Source organism: Dendronephthya gigantea, unplaced genomic scaffold (assembly GCF_004324835.1).
Source record: "Dendronephthya gigantea isolate DGI-Jeju-01 unplaced genomic scaffold, DenGig_1.0 000035F, whole genome shotgun sequence".
In the NCBI taxonomy this organism is placed as follows: Eukaryota; Metazoa; Cnidaria; class Anthozoa; order Malacalcyonacea; family Nephtheidae; genus Dendronephthya; species Dendronephthya gigantea.
This window is the reverse complement of record NW_021163045.1, coordinates 1,164,461-1,191,928: the sequence shown is the minus strand read 5'-3', so window position 1 is coordinate 1,191,928 and position 27,468 is coordinate 1,164,461. Positions and strand designations below refer to the sequence as shown.

At 37.0% G+C, this 27,468-nt stretch overlaps 6 protein-coding genes and 1 pseudogene across 7 annotated transcripts; 6 read left to right on the top strand and 1 right to left on the bottom strand.

The window, feature by feature from the left end:
- Positions 1-183: 183 nt before the first annotated feature.
- On the top strand, positions 184-6,089 carry LOC114525664 (N-acetylneuraminate 9-O-acetyltransferase-like). Its single transcript, XM_028547065.1, has 22 exons — positions 184-432; positions 625-721; positions 825-948; positions 1,226-1,267; positions 1,393-1,455; positions 1,537-1,581; positions 1,670-1,712; positions 1,868-2,020; positions 2,118-2,208; positions 2,281-2,386; positions 2,493-2,617; positions 2,723-2,914; positions 3,141-3,249; positions 3,360-3,449; positions 3,688-3,807; positions 3,930-4,086; positions 4,354-4,433; positions 4,528-4,632; positions 4,724-4,864; positions 5,089-5,166; positions 5,247-5,339; positions 5,427-6,089. The coding sequence occupies exons 1-22, from the start codon at positions 231-233 to the stop codon at positions 5,694-5,696; spliced, it is 2,526 nt and encodes an 841-aa protein (XP_028402866.1). The 5' UTR covers positions 184-230; the 3' UTR covers positions 5,697-6,089.
- A 285-nt stretch (positions 6,090-6,374) lies between these two features.
- Positions 6,375-8,571, top strand: LOC114525665. Its single transcript, XM_028547067.1, has 4 exons — positions 6,375-6,998; positions 7,179-7,820; positions 7,912-8,231; positions 8,302-8,571. Exons 1-4 carry the CDS (start codon positions 6,446-6,448, stop codon positions 8,557-8,559), a joined length of 1,773 nt encoding a protein of 590 aa, XP_028402868.1. The 5' UTR covers positions 6,375-6,445; the 3' UTR covers positions 8,560-8,571.
- A 166-nt stretch (positions 8,572-8,737) lies between these two features.
- On the top strand, positions 8,738-10,356 carry LOC114525666 (D-aminoacyl-tRNA deacylase-like). 2 transcript variants are annotated; one of them, XM_028547069.1, is made up of 6 exons: positions 8,738-8,827; positions 8,930-9,014; positions 9,272-9,371; positions 9,469-9,601; positions 9,675-9,763; positions 9,852-10,356. In XM_028547069.1, exons 1-6 carry the CDS (start codon positions 8,785-8,787, stop codon positions 9,903-9,905), a joined length of 504 nt encoding a protein of 167 aa, XP_028402870.1. In that variant the 5' UTR covers positions 8,738-8,784; the 3' UTR covers positions 9,906-10,356. The 2 variants fall into 2 exon arrangements, with proteins under 2 accessions (XP_028402870.1, XP_028402869.1); XM_028547068.1 differs by having other exon boundaries at positions 8,930-9,020; positions 9,852-10,353.
- Positions 10,357-10,599: 243 nt separating this feature from the next.
- LOC114525669 (REST corepressor 1-like) lies at positions 10,600-14,707 on the top strand. The gene is made up of 15 exons (XM_028547074.1): positions 10,600-10,812; positions 10,895-10,951; positions 11,548-11,622; positions 11,710-11,762; positions 11,868-11,946; positions 12,099-12,181; positions 12,290-12,408; positions 12,500-12,557; positions 12,653-12,697; positions 12,814-12,932; positions 13,089-13,365; positions 13,445-13,502; positions 13,593-13,826; positions 13,894-14,045; positions 14,156-14,707. The coding sequence occupies exons 1-15, from the start codon at positions 10,710-10,712 to the stop codon at positions 14,267-14,269; spliced, it is 1,626 nt and encodes a 541-aa protein (XP_028402875.1). The 5' UTR covers positions 10,600-10,709; the 3' UTR covers positions 14,270-14,707.
- A 427-nt stretch (positions 14,708-15,134) lies between these two features.
- Positions 15,135-17,397, top strand: LOC114525715 (zinc finger protein 525-like). Its single transcript, XM_028547130.1, has 2 exons — positions 15,135-15,286; positions 15,544-17,397. The coding sequence occupies exon 2, from the start codon at positions 15,602-15,604 to the stop codon at positions 16,688-16,690; it is 1,089 nt and encodes a 362-aa protein (XP_028402931.1). The 5' UTR covers positions 15,135-15,286; positions 15,544-15,601; the 3' UTR covers positions 16,691-17,397.
- Positions 17,398-19,530: 2,133 nt separating this feature from the next.
- LOC114525604 (keratin-associated protein 10-2-like) lies at positions 19,531-22,053 on the top strand. The gene is made up of 3 exons (XM_028546991.1): positions 19,531-20,595; positions 21,874-21,903; positions 22,021-22,053. The coding sequence occupies exons 1-3, from the start codon at positions 19,711-19,713 to the stop codon at positions 22,051-22,053; spliced, it is 948 nt and encodes a 315-aa protein (XP_028402792.1). The 5' UTR covers positions 19,531-19,710.
- Positions 22,054-23,492: 1,439 nt separating this feature from the next.
- On the bottom strand, positions 23,493-24,649 carry LOC114525757 (annotated as a pseudogene).
- Between the last annotated feature and the right edge of the window lie 2,819 nt (positions 24,650-27,468).

The window sequence follows — 27,468 nt, the reverse complement described above, 5'->3', positions numbered from 1 at the left end:
AAAATCAATTTCATTTGTTAAATGTTTGAGTCACGTGATTGATCAGATATAATCATCCAGTCAAGTCAACTCTGCAAGCAGATCAGTTGGTCACTGAGCTGTTTGCAGAATTGGATTGATCAAACTATTTCATGAATACAAGATGAAGTCTAGGTAAAGAGATCACTCATTGTGTTCATTCTGTTGAAATGTCAATTTTCACAAGTGAATGGATTTAAACCATCTGAAGAATGGCTTTGACTGTAAAAGAGGCAGACTCCAGGCCAGAGGCGTCTGAAACTAAAACTGTACGAAATGGCCAACACCATGATAAAGCTTCTGCAAATATAAATGAAGTTAAAACGTCGAGATCTGAGAGTTTTTGCAAAGGGCTTGCTGTCGTAATTGTTATGATAGCTTTTGTCTATCACTTGCTACGTGGCGCCCAAGAGGGTAAGCTTTCTTAATACTTCGTAATTATTAATACTTATTATTACATAATACTCTAATACTTATTAAACACACACCACTTTTCCGCGTTGTCGATCTGTCTCTGTAGAGGGAGTCGTTACTATTTAGCAGAGAAAGGGTAGAAGTTGTAGTACTTGATTTGCTGCTCATAAACATTGCATATCATTCTATTAGGGAGTGACAGCTGCACACGTCTTTTGACCAAGGGAGAATGGAAATCGAACGAAATGTGGCAACCTTTTGGTTGCATGATTCATCAATATCACAGAAAGTAATATAAGTTTGTCATACATCACAGAATGCATGCTTTGGTGCATCTTAATTGTTCTCTAGCCGGCTTAATTGCCTGACTTTCATTTTTCTGTTTCTCTTAGAAAGATCAAGACGTGCTTGAAAAACAGGCCACTGGCCTTGATTGGTGATTCCAGAATAAGAGATGTGTATTATTTGTTGCTCCATGAACTGGGTGGCACAGATGACAGAGCTAAGAAAAAACGGGTACAGTGATGATATTTTCATTCAATGCATTGAGTCTGGGTGTGTGAGGAGAGGGGAGAAGTGATGTGATTGTGTGGGGAGAGGGGGGAAGTGAATATGGGTGTGCAGGAAAGGAGAGGAGAAAAACTCTGGTATTCCACCATTTAGTATCATTGACTGCATCCATCCATATATGTTCCATTTATAGATGCTATCGGATATAATTTTATATATCGAATATGAGTACTCATTTTATACTGTATAAGTGAATAATCTTCTTTTTATAATTATACTATAGCATTATAATTTGTCATATACTGGCCCGGACAATGTCTCTATAGTAAGTTTTTGTAAATATATTAAAATTGACATATTTTGTTAATTATGAAAAGCTTCATGTAATATTTACATAAAACTTTTGTCTAACCGAGTCTTCGAAATGATGAGTTTTGTTTCATTATTCAGAATTTCTTTTGGATGCCAGAAGTCAATTCATCTATGGAAAACTTATTCAAACATTGGCTGAAGGTACATATTTGCAAGTCTTTTGAACAAGAATTACAACTCAGCTGTTTTAAAGATGCTTTAACCTACCTATTTCTTTTATAGCATTCAGTTGGTCGACCAAGTTTTATTGTTGCTGGTGCTTTATTGGTAATTCAGAAGATCTATGTCTTCAAATCTGAACTAATTTTTCATTATCAAGTTCACAACTAACTTCATATTTTATCTTTTTATACAGTGGACATTAAAGAAAGACAAACACCTCTTGGATGAATATAAAAGTTTGTTTAAAAATATTCTCACAACATATATATATACTGTATATTATATAATAAGTTGTTGTCCCCAATGCATATATAATATTCAGTCCTTAGTGCAAAAGCAAACCTGAGAAAGCATTTCCTCCTAACAATTTCAATAATCATGTATTTTGTAGTGAACTTTACCAGAGTCAAAGACGTCATGAATTCACTTGGAACTGTTAATGATGGCGAGTTTGAGAAAATGTTGAAAGCATCCAAGGCTTTGAAAATTAAAGTGAACACAGATGAATTTCCTAAATCTCCTGTGATTGTTTGGAAATTGCAAGGTGCAAATGAAAGTTGCAGTTCAATGAAGTTTTGGTACCAATAATGATGGTGATAATGCTTCCGATATATTGTAATTATTTGCCTTAATTTCTCCAGAACCTGTTGATGAGTTACAATTGAATGCAGCAAGAAGATCTATCACAGTTGAAAAGATCAATATCTTTAACAATATGGCTGAAATTGCTTTGTAAGTAGGATTTATAATTAACCAGCTATACTTTGTCTCGATTTGAGAATCATCAAGGCTTCTGTTATCAAGGTATAACACATCTGTAAAGGTCTTCAAACCAGGAATGCTAGTCAAGAAAGAAGAACCCTCTTCAACAATAGATGGCATGCATTATATAAATGAGGTTGTACAATGGGTTAGTATTGTTGAGTGTGTATCAGTTTGATTCTAGGAATTTTGTACTTGCTAAAAATATGATCAGGGTATTGTTAAATGCATATTTTATACCTTTTCATGCCCAGGAACTGGACATTTTGTTAAATCGTTTTTGTAATGCATACATCAGACCAGTGGATGCCACATGCTGTGTACCCAGAGAACACACAACGCAACTTCAGTATAATTCTTTTGCCGTCTTTGTAGCTTGGTTAGTAATCTCCTAATGAAATATTTTAAATGATATCTGTCAAACAACAGCATTGCCACCATATTCTTCAATTGAATCCTCTTTGATCCTATCTTATTCTTCCAGCACCTTGTTATTTCTTGTCATGTTCTGTTGCCGAAATTGTCGTTCATCCCAAGTGACACAAAATGATGTTGAAAGCAATGGAAACCAACAGAAATCAACTTGTCAATGGTTTTGGTCAGAAAGAACGTACTGCGTCCTTAAAGCGATGGCCAAATTAACTTTAATCATGGCGTATTTCTTTGTTTGTGACAGGTACTGTACAGCTAGTGCACATTCAAAAAACCAACATCAATATATACTTTTCAAATATGTGGCTATATTTAGTGTGCATATACCAGATGCTGAAATAAAGTTTATTCCTGCTAAAGGAACTTCCAGTTTAACTCTTCCAAACAATGTGCGGTTTTTTTGAGAACTCCTCCTCGATTATGCGAGACGGGCCTTACAGTTGTTTTCTTACATACCTTTTCAATCTTAGAACGAGTATTTTCATGAAGGAACATAAACAATATAGCAACGAAGTCGTAGCGATCACGTTGGTCATCTTTCTTCTTCTTGGTGCCTACACTTGGTCGTCAGTGAAACAGGTGAGCGCTTGTGTCATATGTTCATTTCCCGATGAATAATATAGCTACTGTATGATGACTGTAGTACACATTTACAGTGTTACGAATATTCATCGGCTCTCCACATTTAGATTGCGTTTTTGAATCGTGACCAATCGGATGAATGGAAAGGCTGGGCGCAGTTGATGATTCTTCTGTATCATTATATCGGGGCCAGTAAGGTAGTTGCTTTTCAACTTGAATGATATCTTTGGTTGAAGAATTAACTATATACATGTAGGTACGTCATATGTACGAAATGATGAGGAAAGAGTGTCAACTATGACGGTCCTCCGACGGGAATCAAACCTACGACTTTGCGACGTCGGTACAATGCTCTTACAGTGCTCTTGCCGCTGAGCTTCAGTGGTAGTTGACTGTATCATTCTTTGTCTTATAATTATATCTTCGTATTTCAAGGTTCTGCCATTCTACGTGTTTATTCGTCTGCTGGTGGCATCCTATCTCTTCATGTCGGCCTACGGTCATTTCACGTACTTCTGGAAAAAAGGCGATTTTAGTTTATACAGAGTTTGCCAGGTAATGAATTGTTCATAATGTGATTGAAAAGCAGAGCTCCTAATATACAAGTTCCTTTATGTACCTCATCTTCAATGTGGTTTAAAGCGTCAGATTCTAACATCATTATCCTCTCGATTCAGGTCGTTGTTCGTATAAACATCTTCGTCGTTGTCCTTTGTCTTATCATGGGACGTCCCTATCAATTTTATTATTTTGTTCCTTTGGTTACGTTCTGGTTTTTTGTTCTGTACGTAGTCCTCTTGTTCTATCCTTCCGTTACTGCTAAACTAGTGGAAGGTAAGTTGCTGCTCCAAAACTTCCGAAGTTCAGAACTGATATTAGAACGAGATGATTTTTTCCAGACGGGAAGAATATCTATTTAGTATGTAAGCCAGTTTCCTCCTGTAGTAACACTGGATTAATAGGAGGCGATCCTTACTGTACCTCTAGGAAGAGGAGTTTAAAACTGCTAAATCTTTATATTATACAGTTATTTTATTTAGTGCAAGTTAAAAGTGTAAAAGTACAGTCCAACTTTAACAAATCAGTGCTCTTCTCGTTTAGATGATCCAAAGTACTTAACATGGATAGCTGTGAAGCTTCTTTTTATGTTTACTACAACGTATTTAGTTTGGAAATCACCGGTGAGATTTCTGCTTTTCCCGTTCTTATGATTGCCATCTTATTATAAATCATCGGATTTTGAAAGATCGTTGAAGTGGCGTTATTTTATGCCAGGTTATATGCCGATGGATATTCTCTCAGTGGGCCATCAAAGAACTGTTTGTTGATCAACAAGATAACGTCAGAGAATGGATATTTCGAACAAATTTAGATCGTTATGTAAGTTGTTTGACATTTGAAATATATTTCATCATTTCATTTTATCATCCATTCATGAAGTTAATGCAGTTATTTCTATCCGATTTTTCAGATGGTCACGTATGGCATGTTTTTTGCCGTGATTTATCAACTATCACGTAGTCATGGCATCATCGAAGACAACAACACCAAGAGATTGTTTCCACGAGCCGTCTCCTACCTTGTCAACTTTATGTGCTTCATGACAATCATGGTACGTGCAGTCACAGAATTCGTCACCCAGCAAGTACCGTGAAAATTGCGCATTTTTAATATTGGCAGGGAGGGGGGGTTGCTTGATTTGCTTCTATTTACGGTACTTGTTGAGTGACGGATCATGACGAATAGAAATAGGTATTCATTTTGCAGTATTTAATCGATCATATCTTTTGCTATTCTGTATGAAACCAGTCGAAATTTTTTTCTCGGTACATATAGGGTTACTCTATACAAGCTTATGGCTGCCGTGACAAGGTTCAGTGTAACGCCGTTCATTCTGTTGTCTCGTTTCTACCAGTAAGTAACAACTATTTGATAAACTCTAAAGGGTGGTTTACACGATGATGGAAGTAATTCTTCTTATTGTCTTCTCGTAGATAACGGCGTTTCTTTTGTTGCGTAATGTCAGCGGTTTTATGCGTTCACATTTCAGTACGTTTTATGCTTGGGTGGGGAAGATATCCTTGGAGGTAGGAATTGCGGTCGTCTCTGGACCAGATATCTCTCATAACCAGCTTGGATTTCACCTTTGGTGTTATGTCTCTACTTTCATTTAGTTGTTCGTTGGGCAGTACCATATCTGGTTAGCGAACGACACGAAGGGTGTTCTGGTCCTTATTCCTGAGCAGCCTTTGTTGAACTTGCTCGTTACCACGTTTGTCTTCGTCTGTGCCTGTCACGAGGTGAACAAAATAACAGTCGTGCTGTCTGAGGCGCTGGTTGCGAAAGACGTGCGGGTTATGTTAAGAAGACTCGTAATATTTATTATTATGTTATTTATAATTTGGTGGCATAAAACTCACCACGATAAAGGCAAAATTCGTTGATGTGTGTTGATACCGTGGGTAAAGATCTCTGCAGACCTCTGGGATTTGTGATGCATATTCTTCTTTTGATAGATGTGAAGAAGTGGACACCTGTTTTTAGATAGCGTAGTTCATATAAGAGTATCTATCAATGTGGGCGTTTATAACTAACTTCAGTAACTTGCTCATTCGCATCTGTCAAAGGAGGAAAATAATGCCTGAAATGTACGACGTAAACCCAGATGGTTTGATTTCTGCCGGTGGATCCAAGTTGCATTTTCTGCCATTTCTGCCTTCGTAATTGTATAATCTTTCGATGTTGTAATCGCAAGTAATTTAAGGTATTGCAAAATCAAAATAATCCTAAAAGCTCTAAATCTAAATCTTAAAAAAATGTAAATATATTTATTTTTAGCCAACTAATTACAATTATATTGTACCAAACGGTACCAATTTTACCAATTTTAGCCATATATTAGAAGCATTTTGTAATATTTCCATTACAGAATTTTCACGACATTTCCATCGCACCCACTGCCTTCACCTCACCCAACCTTTTTCACCCAAGGATTTTTCCCCAAAGGATTTTTACCCAGTGGTTGCACCCCACCCACTAAAGTTCCTACTCCATGTTATATAGAGAGCTTAACGGGAAATCACGGGAAATAGAATCAAGGGGGCCAAAGTGGAAGCACTAGGGCCAAGATGGCGGGTGATTTAAAAGAAAGTTACTTTGGATTTTGATATTATTTTGTCTATTTCTCCTCAAAATGTTCATTGAAACGATCGATAAACTCGTCTCGGAATTCCAGCAACGTCTAGGCACGACGACTAGCATACCGTGGGGCTGGTTTTTCACTAAATTAGTGACGCTTTTATCCCGTTATCCAACTGGAGTCACGAAAGCTATCATGTTATCCGAGTTGGAGTGTTCGTGGAGAAAGATCGAGAAACTACAAGCGAAGGGAGGAATGAATTCTGCTGATAGTTTACGGTCAATTGTTTTATCAAGGCATCTTTCACCTCAAGCAGTTTTTGAAGTATTTTTAAAAGAAGTTAAAAATGTCGAGGCAACTCAAACACGTGTCGCGGTGTTGATGGAACACGAGACGTCTTCTGAACACAGCTTTACAATGGAGATGTACCTTCATCAGAAGTTGTATGGTGAAGTTGAGCAGATAATGGCCAATGGTTATAAGCTGAGGTTTACTGGGTGTCGGCTTTTTGATGGCCGTAGGAACAAGTCTTTAAAATTGTTACCATCTGAAAGTTTTGTTGTTCTGGTAAATGATGGTGCCATTCACAATTTTACCACATTAGAAGGTGAAGCACATTTGCACTAAATAACTCCTAACATAAGATTGTTCTTACCACTATCATTACCCCCTAAACTATCCACCTCAAAGCCCTCCCTCCCTCTACCTTATACCCCTCTCACCCTCCTTAACAATCCCCACATTAAATCGCCAATGTTAATGGTAGGTTTGAAATTTTTCTTTCTAGGACTTGATGAGATGATTGATTCGCAATATATCAACAGCATTATCAAAGTCAAGGTGTCTGAGATCTCCATGAAAAAATCCATCCATTGTCAGAATGGCCATACTGCAAACAGGATAACGGTTCTTGTTAGCGATGATATTGGTATACAAGCAAAGTTAAACCTTTGGGAAGAATATTTGGTTATGGCAAAGCTTTTTGAAGCAGGAGACACCCTGTTTATGAAACAGTGCTTTCTCTTACCAGACAAGTCAGAGTGTTTCACGTTAGAATTTGGTCCAGAGACTATAATTTTCTGCCAACCATTAACCCACGAACAGGAAATATTGCCGAGCCAGAGGGATGGTTCAAAAGTGTTTTATGTGTCAAAGGATAACAGAGGAATGTTGGACTTCTCTATGTATCCAGAACGACTGAGTATTTCAGAGATCAATCAGAACATGAGCAACATTACATTGACCGGACAAGTTGTGTCTGTGGGTGTTAGGAAATTGCTCAGAAGAGAAGGAGTTGATATGGTGCAGTATGAACTAGGCATAAAAGATGAGTCTGGAATATGTAAGGTAGTTGTTGTTGAACCGTATAAAGTTGGAGCAATGGTATATTGTGGACAGTTTGTTCACATGAAAAATCTTCAAGTTTCTGGTAGGTTTTAGCTTCATCATCACATATTTGATGCATTAATGTATTGAGTGGTATTACCAGTGCATATGAGATATTTTACTAAATTCATCAGGTGAATATAGTATTGGTGTGGTGCTTGATCTCAACACTGATAATGGTGGACTCTGGAATCTTAGCTCTCTGCAAGGATGGCTGGCAACATCCCCACTATGTACCATATCATCACTGGCCTCTCTGGATCTAGATGGTTCACCATTTGTTCTTAAAGGGATGATCTCTGACATACAGCCCAGAGATGGAAAGAAACAGGTCGTACGCATCCATTGTTCTTGCCAAGGTCAGGTTGATCATAATCCAGATGGACAATCCATTTGTGATAACTGTCAGACTAAAGGAATGGCAGAGATATCTCGGGATAATAAAGCTATACAGGTATGCATGAAGGAGACAACTCTATATACATATTGTTTCCCAAAACTGTGCAATGTCTTATTATTTCTAGTTGTTCAATCTTGATGGTTTTTGGTGCTGGCAATACAATCTTTGCATCACTATCATGGATTTTGAGCATCGTCAAGTGCAAGCAACCATTACAAATGATGTTGGCGAGAAACTGCTCCAGTTAACCCCCAGTCAGCTGCTAGCCCTGGGTGGCGATGGACAGCGCAGGGTATTTGAGTGCACATTAGGCCAGGAATGTCTTTATGGATTCACAAGCTTCAAAGGAAAATTGTTAGTTAGCGCTGTTAATCATGTTTAAATTCAATTGAATTTCTCTGTATGCAAGTGTGATTTGAGTGGACCTTTGAACGTCTCAGCAGTGTTCATTGGCGGTGCAAATGACTGTATGTTCTGAGCCAGTTGTTGTTGAATATGATCAGTCAGCAGTTATTCATAAATATTACTGTTTAGCGCACAAGACAAAGTTATAAGTTTCCTAGAAGTATGATAGATTTTTTGCAAATTTTGCTCTTTCCTTGACAAGATGCGAGCAATAATTCAACGTGTTAAGCGGGCGAGTGTAACAGGTACGCCAGAAAATCTGACATTGTTCATTTATAATAAAATATCTAATAGGTATAATATCTGACCAGTTCGTAATATGTCACGTTCTTATTATAATTTTGTAGTCGATGGCGAGTTGATCAGTTCAATCAAAGAAGGCCTGTGTGTGCTGGTTGGAATAGGTGTAAATGATACTAAAAAGGACATTGAGTATTTGTTAGTTCTTCCTTTTTGTTTAGACTACAAGTCTAACATGCCCCATGCATAAGTCTGTTTGTATATAATAGTATATAATACCATTTACCAGATAAATTCTTTAGAGGCTATTTTCACTTTGTGTTTCCACTATATGGAATTTACTATGTAAAGCAATACACCTTTCAATCTGATAAAAATGCCCCAAATGAAAAATGCCACCTTGCTGGTGGAAACTAGCTCAACCCATTTATTCTCAAAATCAACCTTAGAGCAAATAAAATCCTGAAGTTCAGGCTGTTTGGGGAAGAGGACAGAAGATGGCGGAAAAGTGTCATGGATCTAAATTATGAAGTGCTTTGCGTCAGTCAGGTAAATATAACCGTACACATGTTCAAATGATATAACATGTTCTATTTTTCATTTCTAATGTTTTTAGTCTAATTCTTTCATTTTTTTTTCATTCCAGTTCACCTTGATGTGTGTGTTAAAAGGAAATAAGCCTGATTTCCACAAGGCAATGGAAAATGAGAAATCCCAACAATTTTACGAAGAATTTCTGGCAGAATTAAAAACAAGATACCAACCAGAGAAGATTAAAGGTTTGCTTAAAAGATATGTCAGCTTGAGACTGGTATTCATTGATCAAAACCTTGGTAAATTATCACTGTTTAGATGGAAAGTTTGCAGCATATATGCAAGTGGAAATACAAAATGATGGCCCAGTTACAATTCAAATTGATTCACCAACCACTAAAAATGAGGTAAAGGTAAAAATTTATCCACAAGGAATGAATGTGAAAAGGAAATTAGCATTTGGGCAATGATTCCAAGAAGTATTGCATTTTCCAGGTACTGACTGGAGACACAGAAGGGAAATCAGCTGCCAAGTCAGAAGACAATTAAGTGTTACAGAAATATTCAGTAATTGTGTTCCTGAGGGTTGCATGTGCACATGTTCAATAGATTACTGTAAGTTAAGTCAAGGTGGAAATCATCATTTTGCTATCATATGAATAACGGATTTTGAAAGAGTGTAAGAGGATACGAAAGAACTACCTGCAAAAAGGCTCATTTTGCAGAATTATTTATAATTACACACAACATAAGCAATGTTTTCTTGTGATTTTACAATAATTAAAAATATTATATTATAATGTATCTATCGTGTTTCGTGGAAAGAACACGACCTCTCCGGAGGTGATAGGTTACGATATCCTGACATCTGAAGACCTTGGATTATAAATTGTAACATGAGACATAAACTGATGTAATAAACTGCCTAAAATCCAAGCCAGGTGAATGTATACGGGGAATAAACTACACTTACTACAACGTTACTGATAGCAGATTCTAACGTAACTTATAGTGTATAATGTATAGCTTAAATTTTGTGCCGTAAAATTGTCGGAATATTGAATATTGGACACCCGCTATGGATACACACGTGCCAATTAACCGGCATTTCATTATTATCGGGATTTATTTACACACAGTTGTGACTGTATACCATTTAATAACCATGCATAATGCTCGTCACGTGACACGTTTCACCAGTAACACGCGTGTTCGCTATTGTCGCGAAACTTTGCCACAGGCGACCCGTACGCTTCTCACTGCTGTGTTTTACTGCGGCCATTGTGTGAGCTTTTTAAATCGTAAAAAACTGTGCGAAAATCATGAAATAACTCGGGGATCTTTCGTGAAGTCATGGCAGACAAATCCAAGTCCATAATGAAGAAACCGGACGGCATTAAGAGCGAGCCGATGGACATAGACGAACTCCAGTCGAATGAAAGCGACGGTGAAACTGGTGAGCTCGCAAGTTGTGACCAATTTTAAACGGCTAGTCATTTAGCTACTAATCAAGCTTGAATGTTTCTGTATCTTTACAGAGCATGGGATGAGAGTTGGCGAGGAATATCAAGCTGTTGTACCAGATATTATTACAGGCAAGTGCATCTTTTTATTCAACTGTTTGAATTCTCTTCCGAGTTTTGGGATCGGAATCGTCCGTTGCCCAGAGAGGAATTTCCCTAAAATCGCTTGCGATCGTAGTTTATTCAAACCTTGCTCACAATTGGGGTGTTCCTGACTGTGAATGTTGGTGCCAAGACTAAATTTCGTTTGTACTTAGAGATTGGGTGAAATGAATATTTGATATTTCAAGATAGCAATTCATTAACTGGGATCAATTAATTATTAATGCCAAATGTAGATGTATGTTAAGTTTTTTTTATATTGAATATAAGTTATTAGTCCTACGTTCCTTAAAAAAAAGTTTAAATTCACGCAATATTTACAAAGGAAAAAATCGATTCTTATTTTGATAAATGTTTTTGTGCTTGGGTGACCTGTAACATATTTTCCATATGACCTGTGTATGGTAACTGGAGCAACAATGTCAAATTACCACCTGTTACCATAATTTGTTTCTTATAATATATGCTGCTGTACCAATGGTTATGACCATTGCTCTACCATTAAGATATTAGGTACAGCATATTTTACTTAGTGCAACATTATTATTTTTCCAAACCAATTTTAGATAAAGACAAGTATGAACCTTCTCATAAAGCACTGTTAGTTTGGTCTCCAAATGCAAACATAACTGATCAAAAATGTAAGTTTGTCTCATGTATTTAAGTATGATTTTTAACCTGGATTGGATTTTTAATTCTGAAGTATTCATTGCTGAATTTTCCCCTAGTGGATGAATATCTACAAAGAGCTAAGGACAAACATGGTTATAATATGGAACAGGTAAAGACAAGATCTCCAATCCATTGTGTAAATACAGACCTCAGTGTTGGGCATATTAATGATAAAAAATTCAACCATTATTGAATTCCCTTTGTCTTGGTTTAGGCTCTGGGGATGCTGTTTTGGCACAAACATAATATTGATCGATCACTTACAGACTTGGCCAACTTCACACCTTTTCCAGGTGCATATGCAAATAACATTATCAGCAGTTTAAACAGACCCTTAAATAGTGGTTCTAGTTAAAGATTTTTGACAGTTGCAAATCAGCCATCAAAATAAAGCCTTGTTTCCCTCATCTTATATATTACTGACAACTTACCCACTCTTTCATAGATGAATGGAGCATGGAAGATAAAGTCCTGTTTGAGCAAGCTTTCAATTCACATGGAAAGTCTTTTAAGAAACTTCAACAAAGTGTAAGCGATACTGAAATGAACTAATGGCTAGATGTATTAGGCCAAGCTATAAATTGAAATGTGGTATTTCCAGCTAGATGATCAACTTTATTATCAATGCATTTTCAGCTTCAAGACAAGCCAATCAGTAGTTTGGTAAAGTTTTATTATTCATGGAAAAAAACAAGAAGTAGGACAAGTTTAATTGATCGGCAAGCAAAACGAGTCGCCCTTCAACGCGATCAGAGGTACAAGATATATTTGCTTTTTTAGGCAAAATTTCAAAGATATTTGTCACAAATATTCATCTCAAATATTTATCACATGTATTAATTTCAGTGATAATGAAAGTGATAAATCTGACACTAGTGACAGTGATTTTGAACCTGAAAAAGAGGTAAGCTTTTCTCACTTGTTGTATTTTGTAAATTATATCAAATAGTACTGTTTAAATGTGAAGTTTAGAACTATATGAAACAATTTTTTCTTTAGGGACGTTCAAATGGAGGCATAAAGAGAAGCCTACCTGGAAAACAGGTTAGTAAAAACTGGATTTCATTATTTAAATGGGTGAAGAAATTGTGTTTTAATTCACCAAAAGGCATTTCGGTCTTGTCATTTTTCACGTTTCTATGAACCATTCCTTTTGATAGAACCATCCACCACCACAAATTGTCCCAGCAAGTCTTTGTTCAAACTGTGGTACCCAGGGAGGTCAGATGCACGCCACTACCAAAGGAATGCTTTGTAATGCTTGTTATCAGTTCTGGAGGTATTCATATTTGGCAATAATATTCTCAGATTTTTGTTAAGACATGATATTTTCTCTAACTCTTGTGGTTAATATGACGTTAGACTGAGGGTTGTCTAGAAAATCATTCCCGGTTCTTTTTACTATGATTGTAACTGAAAGATATTTCTTTTCCAGGAGAACAGGAATTATGAGGTCAAGATCATCTAATCATGCAAAGAGTGACAGCCACAACGCAAGATCTCAAGGAAAGGGAAAGAGGAAACCACCAAAGGGTATGACAATCACTCAGGAGTCACTGTTGGTTGTCAGCGGTCTACATAGTAACGCACACTTGCGACCTTTGGACATGGATATTATCAACCTGAAACGTCACATACAAAGCAACAAACAGGGTATTAGTCAGGATAGATTCGACTTGCAGGCTGGTATCAATAATGTACGGGGTCTGGAGGTAAGAATCATTGTGTGCTAAATTAAGGTAAAATTCCTCCACTGATGTGCTATATGATGTGCTTTTTTTCTCATGTCAGCCAAATTTAAAGAATAATGCAAGATGGAGCAATGAAGAACTGACCTTAGCTGTTCAATGTAAGTTTCAGTTTTCTGTGCGACCACTGCTCTCGAATTTGCTATTTGCAAGAAATTCTAGGTCTGAAAGAGAAACATTCTCGTTTACAGCTGTTCGCCGTTATGGGAAAGACTTCCAAGCGATGGCAGATGTCTTACAGAACAAGACTGTTAGTCAGTGTCGTAATTTCTTTGTGAATCACCGTAAACGTTACGATCTTGAACGAATCCTGGAGGAGTATGAAGCTGAGCAAGGAATAGTCAGAACAGATAAGAAAGATGGTGATCAGGTTCCCTCGCCAGACTCCGGTGGTTCGTCTGTACCATCACCTGGGACAGCGCAAGGTTGGTGGTTTGTCAGTAACTCTTACATCATCTTGCCAGTCCTAAAGCTAAGTTTTTTTTTCTGTAGGTAATCCCCCACCATTGACAAAACCCAGTCCAGTTTCAACTCAGGCAATGTTTACCAATCCTGTGCCATATCGAAATAATGTACCAAGCACTGGTCTCTCAGTTCCACCACCACCACTCATCAAACCTACACCAATGAATTACCCAGTCCAGGTAAGTTTCACAGGAAAAAGTCATTGAACATTTTTTATTGAATCTGTAAAGTGTTCAGTTATACACACCATGCTTGTATACTGCATTAACATTTTTTGTCTATCCCCTAGGTTCGACTTCCCACTGGAGTCACATCCCCACCGCCACAGTTGATAACCCAGGACTCTCCATACGGTCCTCCACACACTGGTGCCACCCCGCCACTACGACCGACCAAAGTTTAAAGTTTTGATTGGAAAAAAACACTTTTGATATAATCGATTTTTTGATAATCATTGGGAAACATTCGGATAAAAATAATGTCAATATTTATTTCAAAATAATATGTGATGGAAGCATATAGCTTCTTATATCAACCCCCAAGATATTCTATAAACCATTCAAATACATCCTGCCCCACCTATCCTGCAGCAAGAGGAGACATTAAACTAATGTAATTAAACCCACTTCATGCACCTTCCATTTTACAACAAGTCTGCAAAGATAGGAAACTCCCCCTTGCCCCATAGGAGGGGTCGGTATAGTGTTGGGCAAAAAAATATTTGAGCTCCCTGTGGTTGGAATTTCAATTTTTTTTGAAACTGTCAGATGGAAATATAGACAATCAATTTGATAAGCTCTGTTGGTATGATCCTGTGAATGTTGCCATTAATTAAAGATGCCAGACAATATATGTCCATCCTAGTATTGACTGTTGTATTTGTAAAGATACAATGAGGGGTGCTGAGTGAGCACAGAGAAAAAACCCTGGGTACGAGGTTGTAAAGAGAGCGGGCATATTTCATTGGTGACTTGCAAAAAGCGTGTTGATTGCTCCACATCTACCTCACCCCAAGTTTCCAACTAACCGTGCAGGTTGGGGTGGCAGCCAGGTCCCTCACCTGGCTCACCAATTACCTTGAGTAAAGGGAGGGCATTTGATAAAAAATACGGAAGGAGGGATTTGCAAAACGAGCTGCAAATCTGCTTTGGAAATTAGAATAACTGTATGTAGAATATTGGTTCTTAGACCTTAGTAAAAAATATATAGACGAAGTCAATTCAAAAAGAAAATGTCGTTTAAACAAGTGGAAGCACGGCATGGTTTCCTGCATTTGAATTTCTATCTGAATCAGTTTGGCTGATATTTTGTATAAAAAAGTGATTTTCTTTCTTCAAAACCCTCTGCTAATCGAGCAATGGACTTATGTATACTGTGGCTTCATCGTACACAACACGTCATTGAAATCTTCAAACATTTGGTAAGATTTTTCCATTATTGTTATTACTGTTATAGTGTTTATTATGCTGTTTACATTCTATCGATAATATTGATTATTGCAGAGCTAATCAATCGATAACAGTGCATAGAATTATAGAGAGTTTACTCATACAAATACTAATTGAAGACTTTAAACACTGACAAAAACTGTACAAATGATTACAGTCAAAGTCATTGATTGTATTCTGTATGTTGATGATCAAAATTAATAATTATTAATTATTGATGGTTCTTTAGTGACGTTGATTTGGGCAAGTTGATTTATTCGGAGATTTTCCAAAAAAAAATTTTCATTATGGAATGTCCTCGTTTAGAAGACTTAGCAAAAGATAAACTTGTAAGCATTAGCAATGATGCTAGTGTTTGCACTGCACAATTCTCAGAAGAAAATAACTTTGTCGCAAATGAAACATACGGAAATGGGGATTGCCATAATGATATTCCTGAATCTGGCAACATGACAGAAATAACGGATGAGCAATCTAATTTAAAATGTGACGTTTTTGAGATAGAACTATCAGAGACATACAACTTGATAGAGCAACAAGCAGACATACAATCCATTTCTAAGTTGTATGAATGTGACGTTTGTCAAATGAAATTCCCTGCTGCTAGTAAACTGACAAGACATAGACGAAAACATTTTGGTGAGAAATCCTTTGAATGCAGTGTCTGTCAGAGAAAATTCTCTGACCCAAGTAACTTGGCAAGACATATGAAAATGCATACTGGAGACAAACCTCATGCATGTGATACCTGTGATAAGAGTTTCATATTTTTAAGCGACTTAGTCAGGCATAAAAGAACTCATACTGGAGAGAAACCTTACGATTGTGAAGTTTGCCACAAGAAATATTCAACAATTAGTAACCTGAATATCCATAAGCGGTCTCACACTGGCGAGAAACCTTATGAATGCGATGTTTGCCACAAGAGATTCTCTCGATCAAACTGTTTAACTGCACACAAAAATACACATATTGTAGACAAAAGTTATGAATGCGATGTTTGCAAGAAGAAATTCTCAACAAGTAAGAACCTAAGTGCCCATAAAACCGCCCACGCTACCAGTAAGCCTTACGAATGCAATATTTGCAAGAAACAGTTTTTAAGGTCATACCGATTAGCTGCACATAAAAGAACACATAGTGGTGAAAAACCTCATGATTGTAATGTTTGTGGCAAAAGATTCGCAGAAATTAGCAACTTGAACGCGCATAAGAAAACCCACACTGGGGATCAACCTTTTGAATGTGATATTTGCAAGAAACGATTTTCACGTTCACACCTGGTTGAAAGACATAAGAGGTCATCGCACAATGCAAGGAAACCGTACGAGTGTGATATTTGCAAAAAACGATACAAAAATAAAAAACCCCGATGAAGCAACACAGAAGGTATCATTTGTGCATGACATGCGGACGAGACAATGTCGGGGAACTGGATGACACAAATGAACCAGAACAACCTCACATTACCTGTGATGTTCATCAGTGCAATAGACAGTTTGACAGTGTGAACAAATTATTACAGCACAAGGCTCGTGAACACGGGATACCTTATAAATGCAGTGTTTGTAGGCAGTTAGAGACGACAGAACCAAATGAAGTTAGTTTTATCTGTTCTCTGTGCGCTGTTGCCTTTGTTTCATTAAAAGAACTCGAAGATCATGTTGAAAATCATAATAAGCAACGATCAGAACTTCAAGAAAAATCATGATGCGTTGTACCAAAGAATTCATAAGGACCTGATAAGTTAAGAATGTTTTCCAAGTCAAGGTGTACAGAATAAATATTGCACTAATATACTGTGTCTGATATATTTATTAAAGATGTCTCGTGTCTCTTTTGACTTGTAATTGCTGGAGGTTAATGACAGATCTCGGTCGGATTAATCATGCACGTGTTTTTAAAATATCATTAACACCGAATGGGGTTTATTGCTACAAATATATACCCAGAAATCAGTAACACTATGCCAGATATATATATATAATCGTCTTTACTGCGAACTTGCGTGTTGGCAGAGAGTAGCATTGACTATCATACGGTATTTTTACACGGGTTGTTGCAACAGGCATAAGTGTCAGATGCTGGGATACCTTACACCTGCACAATTTGCGAGAAAGTAGACGCATTTAGAACGTGCTGGGTTTTTGCAAATATTTTTCAGCTACGTGCACGGAAATTGCGAATATCTATGAAATAATAATAAGCATTAATAACAGCATTTCTTCTTGTGAATGGCAGATTATCTGTCTTTTTGAGTGAACTTTATCAAATGAAATGAAAACTGAACCGTGCACGAGCTATGAGATTCGATAGAGTTTCTAGAAACCTTTCTAAAATATTTAACGAGATATATTTCCCAATTTCAACCTGTTGATGTATGAAGGAAGCGTGTCGTGTTTGCATTTCATAAAATGCCGACAAAAGTCGAGTTTCTTGAGTCAGTTTGGAAGTGCAAGACGCCGTGCTTGAGGAGTTAATAAAAAACTCAGGTATAATTAAGCTGCTTCAAGTGCGCAGCTGCTGTTAGCACTGACTGCATTCATGATTAAAAACAAACTTTATTATCTGCAGCTTAGAAAATGTCCAACTACGTCGACTCTTTTCTATGTCAAATAATTCCCAAGAATCATGGAATGGAATCGAGGGGGTTTGTGTCTGAATTGTCTGGCAGCCTAACTGCGAAATGAGTATTTAAAAAATTGCTGAATAACAGTTAATGGTTAGTGCGTTTATTTAACCGGCCTCTTATGTGGCAATTTGTGATGGGAATGTTTCGCCTAATTTAGCTGATGGACCATCTCGAGTTCTCATCATTCGCAAACCGCGCATAACTGAAAATATCAATCGATATAACATCAAGTGTTTATATTATTTATTCTGCTTGTCGAAACGTACATATATATTTAATGGTTACACGTGTCATATACGCTAAAGTCTATAACTATATATTTCGTTTCCATATGTATAGTACACTGCTACAGTTTGTCTGTTTTTATGCAGTGCAAACGTTTTCAAAACAATTGCCGACCGAACAACAGTTGCAATTATCACATTTCCTCCTGGCAGCCTTTTCTTTTTTCGTCATCTCAAAAGGATATGCCTCTTCTTTATTTGTCATCTTAAATGGATATGGTTTTTCTTGCGCACTCTTGCTGTCCATACCCCTCTCGTACCACGGCCATGTTGGTTTACCAGAACACACGTTTACCAGAACGCACAGCATCATCACCAATACAATCATAGATCTCTTCATGACAAACTATCTTCTTACCAATCCTTGTACTGTCTTCAGCTAGCCTGCGCTGTGCTATATATATTCGTAGTACGGTTTAACATCAACTCTAGTTTATTTGATCTTTAGAAACACTCTTATATATGATACCTTGCGATAAACTTCCAGATTTTAATACGTTTTGTGTACAGATCTGTCTGCATTTGAAGACTTAAATTCCCTTGTCATTTGCTCGAGAAAAATATTGATTAAGTTGTGGCATCAGTTTTGCCTTCTCAGCCGGTTTAAGCTGATTTTGCCTGTAAGCTGATTCGTTCTCTGGAAGAATGGTTATAGGGGAAATACGATCGGAAGAAAGACTGAAAAAAGGCTTTAATTTTATCTATCAACCAAAAATATATCTGGTAACTGATTTTATTGGAAAGAACAATGGTTTCTTATCTCGAAAATTGTGGTTAATTTTTGCCATGCAATTAACTTTTTCGCCCATGCAAAAGCGCTTGCATATTGAGGCGGGAAAAAAGTAATTATTGACTTTAGATTTCGAACGTCTTCCTAATATACACACAGCGGCATTTTAGAAGCTTTCTGCACACGTTACTTAAACAAATATTTGCAGCTCAGCTCAGCTCAAAAGAGGCCGACCACGCAGGCCAAGATATGCTGTGAAGATCCCTCATGACAAGAAACGAGACGATCAATACGTATTAGAGGGAGTATTAGGGCCGAGTATATGTACATAGTTTACTAGTGTTGTAATAAAGTGTTGCAAATTTTCGTGAGACCTTTGGCAGTTTATCATTCGAATACCTACGCCAATTTGACGTAGGAGAGTAATCATCTCTAGATTATCTATGAGAAATATCGGTATTTTCCTGTGCAATTGGGTTTATGCATTTGTTAAATGGGATGTTGAACAGCGAAATATTAGAAACATTAAAAAAATCCAACCGCTTAAAAACAAGCTTTAAGAGGATAACGATGCCCTCTCACCTATCTCGTGTCATTAACCTGTAATATTCGCCGGTTACGAATTCTAAGAATCTAAGGGTGTCGAAGTATTTGATTCTAATCTAGTGTGAATGATCTCTTTTTTTCACTTTGACATTTATTAACATCCGTTTCATCGTGTCGTAATAAGTTTCCGTGCAATCGCAGTATATGCTAATTGTTTGGCAGCATACGATGTTAAAATACATAATCATCTTATGCGTCGCGCTGGTGTTCTTTGAGGATCGTATACTTTCATTAGCTGATAATATTTGTGGTGTAGAGCGTAACTGTAGTCAACATAATGAATGTAAAACAACAGCAACGTATTGTTGTAACAAGCAAGGACAGGATTATAGAAACGGTTATTGTTGTTCGTCTTGTATTGGACAGAGCTGTCTGATTGATGAAGATTGTGGACGTAACGAGTGTTGCCATGATAGAAAGTGTGTGAGATGCTCCAGCCTTCGTTGTTCTTCAAACTTAGTCTGTGGCTTGGGCTATTGTTGTAAAGCGGGTTCACGTAATAGCCGGTGTTTTCCCAATGGTTGTGTGGGTCACGAATGCGATTCAAGTGAGGACTGTGGGGCGATGAACGAGTGTTGTAGGAATAAAAAGTGCGTGGAATGTTTTAGTTCAACTTGTAAAGATGACGCCGGGTGTCGGTTTGGACATCATTGCTGCAGGGAAGCTAGAACTCCAATTTGCAGTCGAAGTTGTATTAGAGAATTTTGTATCTCAAATGAGGAATGCGCTGGCAATGGGACTTGTTGCATTGAAAATAAGTGTACCACTGATGGTTGTCCGTGTGGATCAAATTCTGACTGTGCTCATGAAAGATACTGTTGTACGGGTGATCCAAACCCTGCTTGTAGCATACATTGCATTGGAAAGCAATGTTCTTCAGATAGTGATTGTGGCAGGCTAGAAGAAATATGCACTTGTCCAAACAGTGATTGTATAAACACCACTAAATATACAAACCCAAGAAGCTCTCAGCTACCTTCCGCAAAATGTTTTAAGAAAAATGGTTGTTCTTCTCACGGTGAATGTAAAGTATTTGGGACGGGTTATTACTGTTGCAAGGAGGAAGATTCTTCTCAACAAAATTGCAGTTCAAATTGCCTCAACAAGTTTTGTAATAGGGACAGTGATTGTGGAGGGTCGGGTGAGTGTTGCAATTCTCGTAGCAAATGCATGAAATGTCATTTTCCTTTGTGGGTTACAGGATTTATCATCGTGGGTTTAGTCATATTTCTGAATGTCGTTGGCTGTGCAATAATATATTATTTCAAGTTAAGACGGCGAAGAATGGAGAGCTTGCAGTCCAGAGAAGGTGGAACGGAGTTGCAACTTTTACAAAACAATTCAAATGGATTGCAAAACAGCGTTGGTTATTCGTTGGTTGATAATAGCATGATACCATCGCTTGGTAATTCGCCTTCCCAGAGACAGCAATTACGGTCTATGCCATCACCATGTACAGAAATAGACAATGAAAATAGTGTTTTACAATCCAATATTTCTAGTGCAGATAATGAAGGGGATGAAACGGTACCATTGAATAACCTCCCCCCATCCTATCCTAGTGTTATCCCATCCTACCCCCCGCCATCTTATCAAGAACTATTCGCGAGCTCGTAATTATGAAAACGTATAATCATGGAATCACTTAGGCTGGTCACAAAACAAACAACAACAACCTTTAATCTTGCAATGATTTCTAGCTTTGCTTCTGTAAAAAGTTACATGCCTACACAATACACAATAATTTATTAATACCAGTTCTCTGATGATTAATGTATTGATTCATTTGTAATAAAGGATTGCTATCATCACTGTTTGTCTCTTTCCATAAAATGACTCAGAATATGTCAAAATATAGTTTAGAATAACTTATAATCATCATTACCACTAGCTGGTGCTTGTTCTTCTAAATTAGTGACTGTTATTACTTATGCCTCTCGTTATTATTGCAAATGATTGACATTCTTTATGAGCAAACGTTACCAACGCGTAAATGGCAGTAACATAACGACTCACGGCTTATAATTTCCTGTTGATGCCTTTGAAGTTTTGTCAATTTAAACTAGAAGCGTGTATTTATTAACCAATTTCAACTTGTTGATAAACGAAGGAAGCGTTTCGAGTTAGCACTTTATTACTAGTAAAACGCCGAAAGTCTATAAGCTCTTGTGATTTTAATCACTTCAGAAATGCAAGACGCCGTGAGGGGTTGATAAAAAACCCAGGCAATTTAGCTGTTTCAAGTGCACGGCTGCTGTTAACGTTAGAACTTACTGCATTCATGATTAAAAAAAACTTTATTTTTAGCGGACGATAATAGGAAAATGTTTATCGAAGGTAATATGAAAACGTATATAAAAGTTTGAATCCGTTAAAATTTTAGCTTCTGAACATGTTATTTTCGAATACACCGTGTTAATACAAACTGTTATTATATTTCCATATTGTTTGTAGTTTCAATATTTCTCCAGAATTGAAGAAAATTAAACTAACTTTGTGCGTGTTGATTATCGACTGTTCACACATTAAATGGGGCTGGAAAAAAATGGAAATAAACGATAAACGAAGTGTGCATCGCTGCTATTGTGACAAGTCAAATGTAGAATGGTTGTAGTTCAATGGGTTTGTTGTAAATAGCTGCCAGTTGAGGGTTTATACGACGAACCGCATTATAATAAACTATTGAAAGTTATGATGAAGAATATTTTGGATCTAATAAGAGCAGGGGGGGAGATAGCAAGTTAAAGTTGGGGGCTCAAACTTTCAAGGGCATTATTTCACACAAAAAACGCGACACCCTTAAAATTTATTTCTAATGGCACAACAGTCGATCTAAAATTGAAGGTATCCCCAATGGCTAACCTGCAGTGAAACATTTGGAATATTTCAATGCAACATTGCAAACATTTCCTCGTAACGTTCTTTGCGATTTTAAGTCGGACTTCGGAAGGCTGCGGCCTGTTCAAATTCAAATATCATTACGACAATGTAGACCCATCGTTGAATTTATGTTATTTTATTCTTCTTGTTGAATCAGCCTGTCATCTAATTGTTATACACATGCATGTTATATACCATATTACACATAATAGAAGTAATTTTTAAGCGTTAATTCTAGTGGATTGCCCGGCGAAGTTCGTTCATTTTTAATACATACAAATATTTGCATAACATCTACTAGTAGGACAACAGTCACAACTGTTGCATGTCTTCTTCACTTGCTCTGGTTTTTCATTCAACTCAAATCGTTTTTCTGGCGCTCTGTTCTCGTTGCCCATGCCCCTGTCACGAAGCCACTCCTGCCATGATGGCTTACCATAGCACACATTCCATACGCACAATATAACGACCAAGCAAAGCATAGATCTCTTCCAGTTAGCCATGACCCAATTTACGAGCTAATTTACTGTGTGTTCGCAGTATATACTTCAACATCAACTGTTGCTTATTTGAACCTCTGCATGGCTCTTTTATATAATAGGTCGGGACACACCTTTTAGACTTTGTTTTGGGTTAAAAACGTCTGCCAATTATATGTTTTAAGAGTCGCGGGAACACATAAAGATCCCGCTAAAGAACGTTTTATAAGCAGCGATATTTACTTTGCACTTCAAAACGTAATTTCCCCGTCATTTTCAGGAGAAAGCCGTAACAGGCGTAATTAAGTAGCGTCATTTTAACTAGTTCAGTTTAAGCCGATATTACATCGCGTCCTAGGACCTTGTCTGAATTATATGCAACTGAAATTTCATTGCATGGTTTAGAGAAGTGCGATAGACACTTTGTTAGTTGTAATTTCACTTTTGCCCATAGCTAATAAAAATCATTCTAATATTTATACAAGCAGCCAAAATCAGCATTCAGGATACAAAATATTTATTGCAGAAGTTAAATTATGATAAATTATTATAAATGTGCTATTTACCAAGAATGACCGTGCTAATATTTGATAATAATATTCAATATAAGTTCAATAAATTGAATTTTTGTCCCTTTTTGATTACAGAAGATATATAATTAATAAGTAATATATGATTTTAGCATTGAATGCACTCTTGTTCGATTTTTAACCATTATTTATTGTAATTTTTCATGCTCATTTAGTCTTAGCTTTCATTCTGTATTGTTTTTTATCTCGCTTTGAGATGAATCGATGCTTTCAAGAATTTTGAAAAACTCCTTCCAGCCGTAGTAATTGCATTCAATGATCATGGTTGTCAGACTTGTTGGATGACGGGTTTCAGATTTTCTTGTTTCTACCAGAGCTTCAATGTAATCATTCTTCTTCGACTCAGTCCAAACGTTGTAAATCGGGGTCGGAAAAGGTTGTATAGGACAATACGTAACTACAAAGTAATCTGCATAATCTACCATTGCCGTCACCAAATGGATGCAAGTCCAAAAGCTCAAACAACAACCAGCTACAAATCTTGAACATGTTATAAACACGGGCATTTGGATCTTCTTCTTCTTTCACACAGTATGTTATCAAATCGTTGTGTCTGTCCAGCAATGTTTGAGTGCTTTTCTCCATATCTTCTGGATTCTGGTACTCATATAATTCTCCATCAAACTCTGTAATACGCCTGGCTTGACTGTATCTACCAGGCTCGGTTGCATTGTTGGGTAATTCAATATCTTTCATGACCAATTTGTGTGCTGTCGTTACAAAAATCGAAGGTAACAACCCATGCACTTTCTCGACATCTTCGCTATCTTCGACTTTCTTCACTTCGTCCAAAAGGAACTGGTAAGCTTCTCGTAAGTTCAAAGTTTCTATTCCTTTGATATCGGTTGGTCGCTCTGAGGTATTGTTAGCCTCGAAGCAAGATTCAATCTCTTCTTTAGTGTCGTATCCATGCTCTTCCTCGTTGTTCACATAATAGATAAAATCTATTAAAGATTTGTGAAGGACCTTGTCTAGCGTTTCCTTGTTAGTAGATTTCTTATACTCGCTCCAGCGATTTTGGTATTTTACGATACTTTCAATCATTTCTTTCACGGAAGGAACCTCTGCTCCCTTTGTACGCCATTTCGGCGACTCGTCACCATCAAAATCAATTAAACTCGCGACTGTGGACATTATAGGACTTTAGTCTACAAAATTTATTAAATTGCTTAGTTGGATTATTCATAGTTGGACTTGTTATTCTGGTGGCAATAATTGTGATTCAAGTTGACAATAATTTGGATTCGAATAAACTGGAGGAGAAAACTGTGCTAAACTATATTCCAATGACATTGGAGTTTCCATTGTAAATATTTCTCTGGTACACGGCGATGTTTGGAACTTGTCGTTCCTTATAGTATGAATATTTTTCGAATTGAGCGTCCTGTCTTTTAATACGTAGCAGGTACTTAAGCGAATATTCAGAATATCCCATCCAGATACGTTTTTTTCATTATTCGAAGTATTTTCAACGGGAAAAACATTGTTTTGCATGCGTCAACAAAATATGCTTTGCTATGCCTATGATTTTAAAATACTTGAAAGGCTTTTGATTCCAGGCGAGTATCCAAGACAAAGAGCCTAATCTAGAAACAAAAGAAGTGCGATCTTACCTGCTGCGCTACCTTGTGATGCGACAATTCTTGAAAAATGCCAGAAAAACAAAAATCTCGTCTGGCTTCAAGTTAAATTTCCGCGAACAAGATTTATATATCATTCTAAATCCTGACTAAACATTCGCATTATTTAAAAACACCTGCAGCGTATGATAAGACAGGGATATTGATTCGAAAGTTTATAGATTATATGAAATACGTTTTAACCTGATGAAATTTGAAGTATTAATACGCAGTTATATAGCTTATTGATTGATGTTGGTAATACGTTTCCTCGTTATACCGACCTTAATACTAACGCCAATACCAAGCGAAAAACAACCAATGCGACAAACCTGTGACTGAGTAGGCATATAGTCAGCTCAAATAAACTCCCACGCGAAATCCTCGCGCCTGTATTCCGACAGGGGTTTGGACATGAGTTTAAAAGAGGGTCGCGTTTCACTTTAAAAAGCCTCAATTTAGTGTACAAAACATTAAAGAGTTACATCTCATCCTCGTCCCCAGGGCCTAGCTCCGTTGCTCTCCACATAGGAGAGCAACGGAGCTAGGCCCTGGGGACGAGGATGAGTTACATCTTTGAGAAAATTTCCCGACTTCAAGAAGTCTTGGATTTTCATCATTTTCTCGGTAACGTGAATAAAATTAAATTGTATTTTCGTAATATTCCTTTTAACGCTAGGAGTTATTTAGCACGTTACATGAACTGTGATTTGAAGTGAACTGCCCGTAGTGCCATGGCTTTTGCTGTGAGCATGTCATTGCCTCGCGCAGCGGACGAGTATCGGGAAAGTAAACAAATTAGTTTACGAACTTCATCAGTATTGACTGTGCAACCTCTAATTAATTTGCGGTTCCTTTGTAGACAAAAAAACAATTTGTTTTAAAGTAACGGTCTTTTAGGTAAAGAAAAGAGAGAAATATCCTGTCATAGCTCACGATTCACCCTTCCCTTTAGATCAAACACAATCTCAAAAGTCGATTCTGCATATAGTATTTTTATTGATGAATAAACTTTTTTGCATGATGATTATATATGTAGTTTGAAATATAATCATTTTGAATATTTTATCTTTGGATCGCGAACTTCATCTAAGTAGGTTTTTCTCAAAAGCTACCTTTTTCATCTATTTGTTTCTTGAAACAGTTATTCCTCGGTGAAACACTGGTCCAAAATTACTTTAAGAGTCGCGGTGCTACGACAAAACGCTTTGAGATTCATACTTAAGACTAATTTAACGCATTTGTGATTAAGAGTGACGTGAACGCAATATTTTACGTACCTGCGGCTGTAGTTTGTAGTAAATTGGGAAGATTTAGGTGCATGTGCTTTGCCGTTTACTTACATCATTGCCGTGTGCAAGACCATCTTTTTTTGCTAGAAATTGGCGTGTCTTGTTGAATAGAATTGATTGGTTCGAACTAAAAATTTTTTAGGGAGTTTAAAGAAGTTTTGCTTTAAATATGATGCTTTGATATGCTTAAAGAATTGCCTATAATTGATCTCATGAATGATGCCAAGACAGGGGACTTGATAAGTACAAAGCCGTGCGCGTTTGGAGTGACTCGGTGTGATTTCAAATCATCATTTATAAGGTGCACTTTTTAAACAATCATTGACATTGTTATAATCTGCTTTCCACTGGCTTTGAAATATCTATCTTTCTTCACACAGAGCATCTTTTTATTTAAAGCTGAATTCAACTGAATTAGCGAGAAAGTTCGAAAAATTAAAATGGTCCACAAGAATTTTTCGATTTTCTTAATAATTTATACCGCGTTGCACCTCCCGCACTCCGTTTTCACGGCTAAATTGATTAGACCACACTGCGGTATCCAAGAATAACTCCATCCATATAAAAACGAGCTTGTCGACAATGCTTGGCTAATATTCATGCCGCAGAGTGTGTATGTATTGTTGGTTAAAATCAGCGAATAATTTTCCATCGTGCTTTAACCTTTCTCAATAATTAATCAAGGACAGAATGTTAGAAGAAAACATTTTAGTCGTGATGGCGTCGCACGTCAAAAGCTCCGTAAAAAGAGTTCGCAACCTCAGGCTGGTTTTGATCTATTTGTTCATTTGTGTGAACCAAAGTAAGTAAAATCAACTCTAAAACATCTTTAACTTAGTGAAGGCACGTAATCAGAAAGATAGCGTGCTGTAATCGCTAGAACATTTATTAAAACGGTTAACTTTTGACGAGATTACTTTGTGGGTCCATGAAGGAGTTTGATTTTATGAAATCCTGTCCTCGCATTCAGGCAAAACTGTCTGGGTTTTCGTGTGTAATGAGCATTCATTAGCAGAATTTAGCAGCAAATGTTTGAGAAATG

Coding starts and splice junctions, on each gene's coding strand:
- LOC114525664 (XM_028547065.1), top strand. CDS start 231: ATGGCTTTGACTGTAAAAGAGGCAGACTCCAGGCCAGAGGCGTCTGAA. Junction 2,387..2,492: donor TAAATGAGGTTGTACAATGG/GTTAGTATTGTT, acceptor TTTCATGCCCAG/GAACTGGACATTTTGTTAAA. Junction 5,167..5,246: donor CTGTTGTCTCGTTTCTACCA/GTAAGTAACAAC, acceptor GTCTTCTCGTAG/ATAACGGCGTTTCTTTTGTT.
- LOC114525665 (XM_028547067.1), top strand. CDS start 6,446: ATGTTCATTGAAACGATCGATAAACTCGTCTCGGAATTCCAGCAACGT. Junction 7,821..7,911: donor GAAAAATCTTCAAGTTTCTG/GTAGGTTTTAGC, acceptor TAAATTCATCAG/GTGAATATAGTATTGGTGTG. Junction 8,232..8,301: donor GGGATAATAAAGCTATACAG/GTATGCATGAAG, acceptor TATTATTTCTAG/TTGTTCAATCTTGATGGTTT.
- LOC114525666 (XM_028547068.1), top strand. CDS start 8,785: ATGCGAGCAATAATTCAACGTGTTAAGCGGGCGAGTGTAACAG. Junction 8,828..8,929: donor TAAGCGGGCGAGTGTAACAG/GTACGCCAGAAA, acceptor ATAATTTTGTAG/TCGATGGCGAGTTGATCAGT. Junction 9,372..9,468: donor AAGTGCTTTGCGTCAGTCAG/GTAAATATAACC, acceptor TTTTCATTCCAG/TTCACCTTGATGTGTGTGTT.
- LOC114525669 (XM_028547074.1), top strand. CDS start 10,710: ATGGCAGACAAATCCAAGTCCATAATGAAGAAACCGGACGGCATTAAG. Junction 10,813..10,894: donor TGAAAGCGACGGTGAAACTG/GTGAGCTCGCAA, acceptor GTATCTTTACAG/AGCATGGGATGAGAGTTGGC. Junction 14,046..14,155: donor CAATGAATTACCCAGTCCAG/GTAAGTTTCACA, acceptor TCTATCCCCTAG/GTTCGACTTCCCACTGGAGT.
- LOC114525715 (XM_028547130.1), top strand. CDS start 15,602: ATGGAATGTCCTCGTTTAGAAGACTTAGCAAAAGATAAACTTGTAAGC.
- LOC114525604 (XM_028546991.1), top strand. CDS start 19,711: ATGCTAATTGTTTGGCAGCATACGATGTTAAAATACATAATCATCTTA. Junction 20,596..21,873: donor CTTCTCACGGTGAATGTAAA/GTATTTGGGACG, acceptor CTTTATTTTTAG/CGGACGATAATAGGAAAATG. Junction 21,904..22,020: donor TAGGAAAATGTTTATCGAAG/GTAATATGAAAA, acceptor TATTGTTTGTAG/TTTCAATATTTCTCCAGAAT.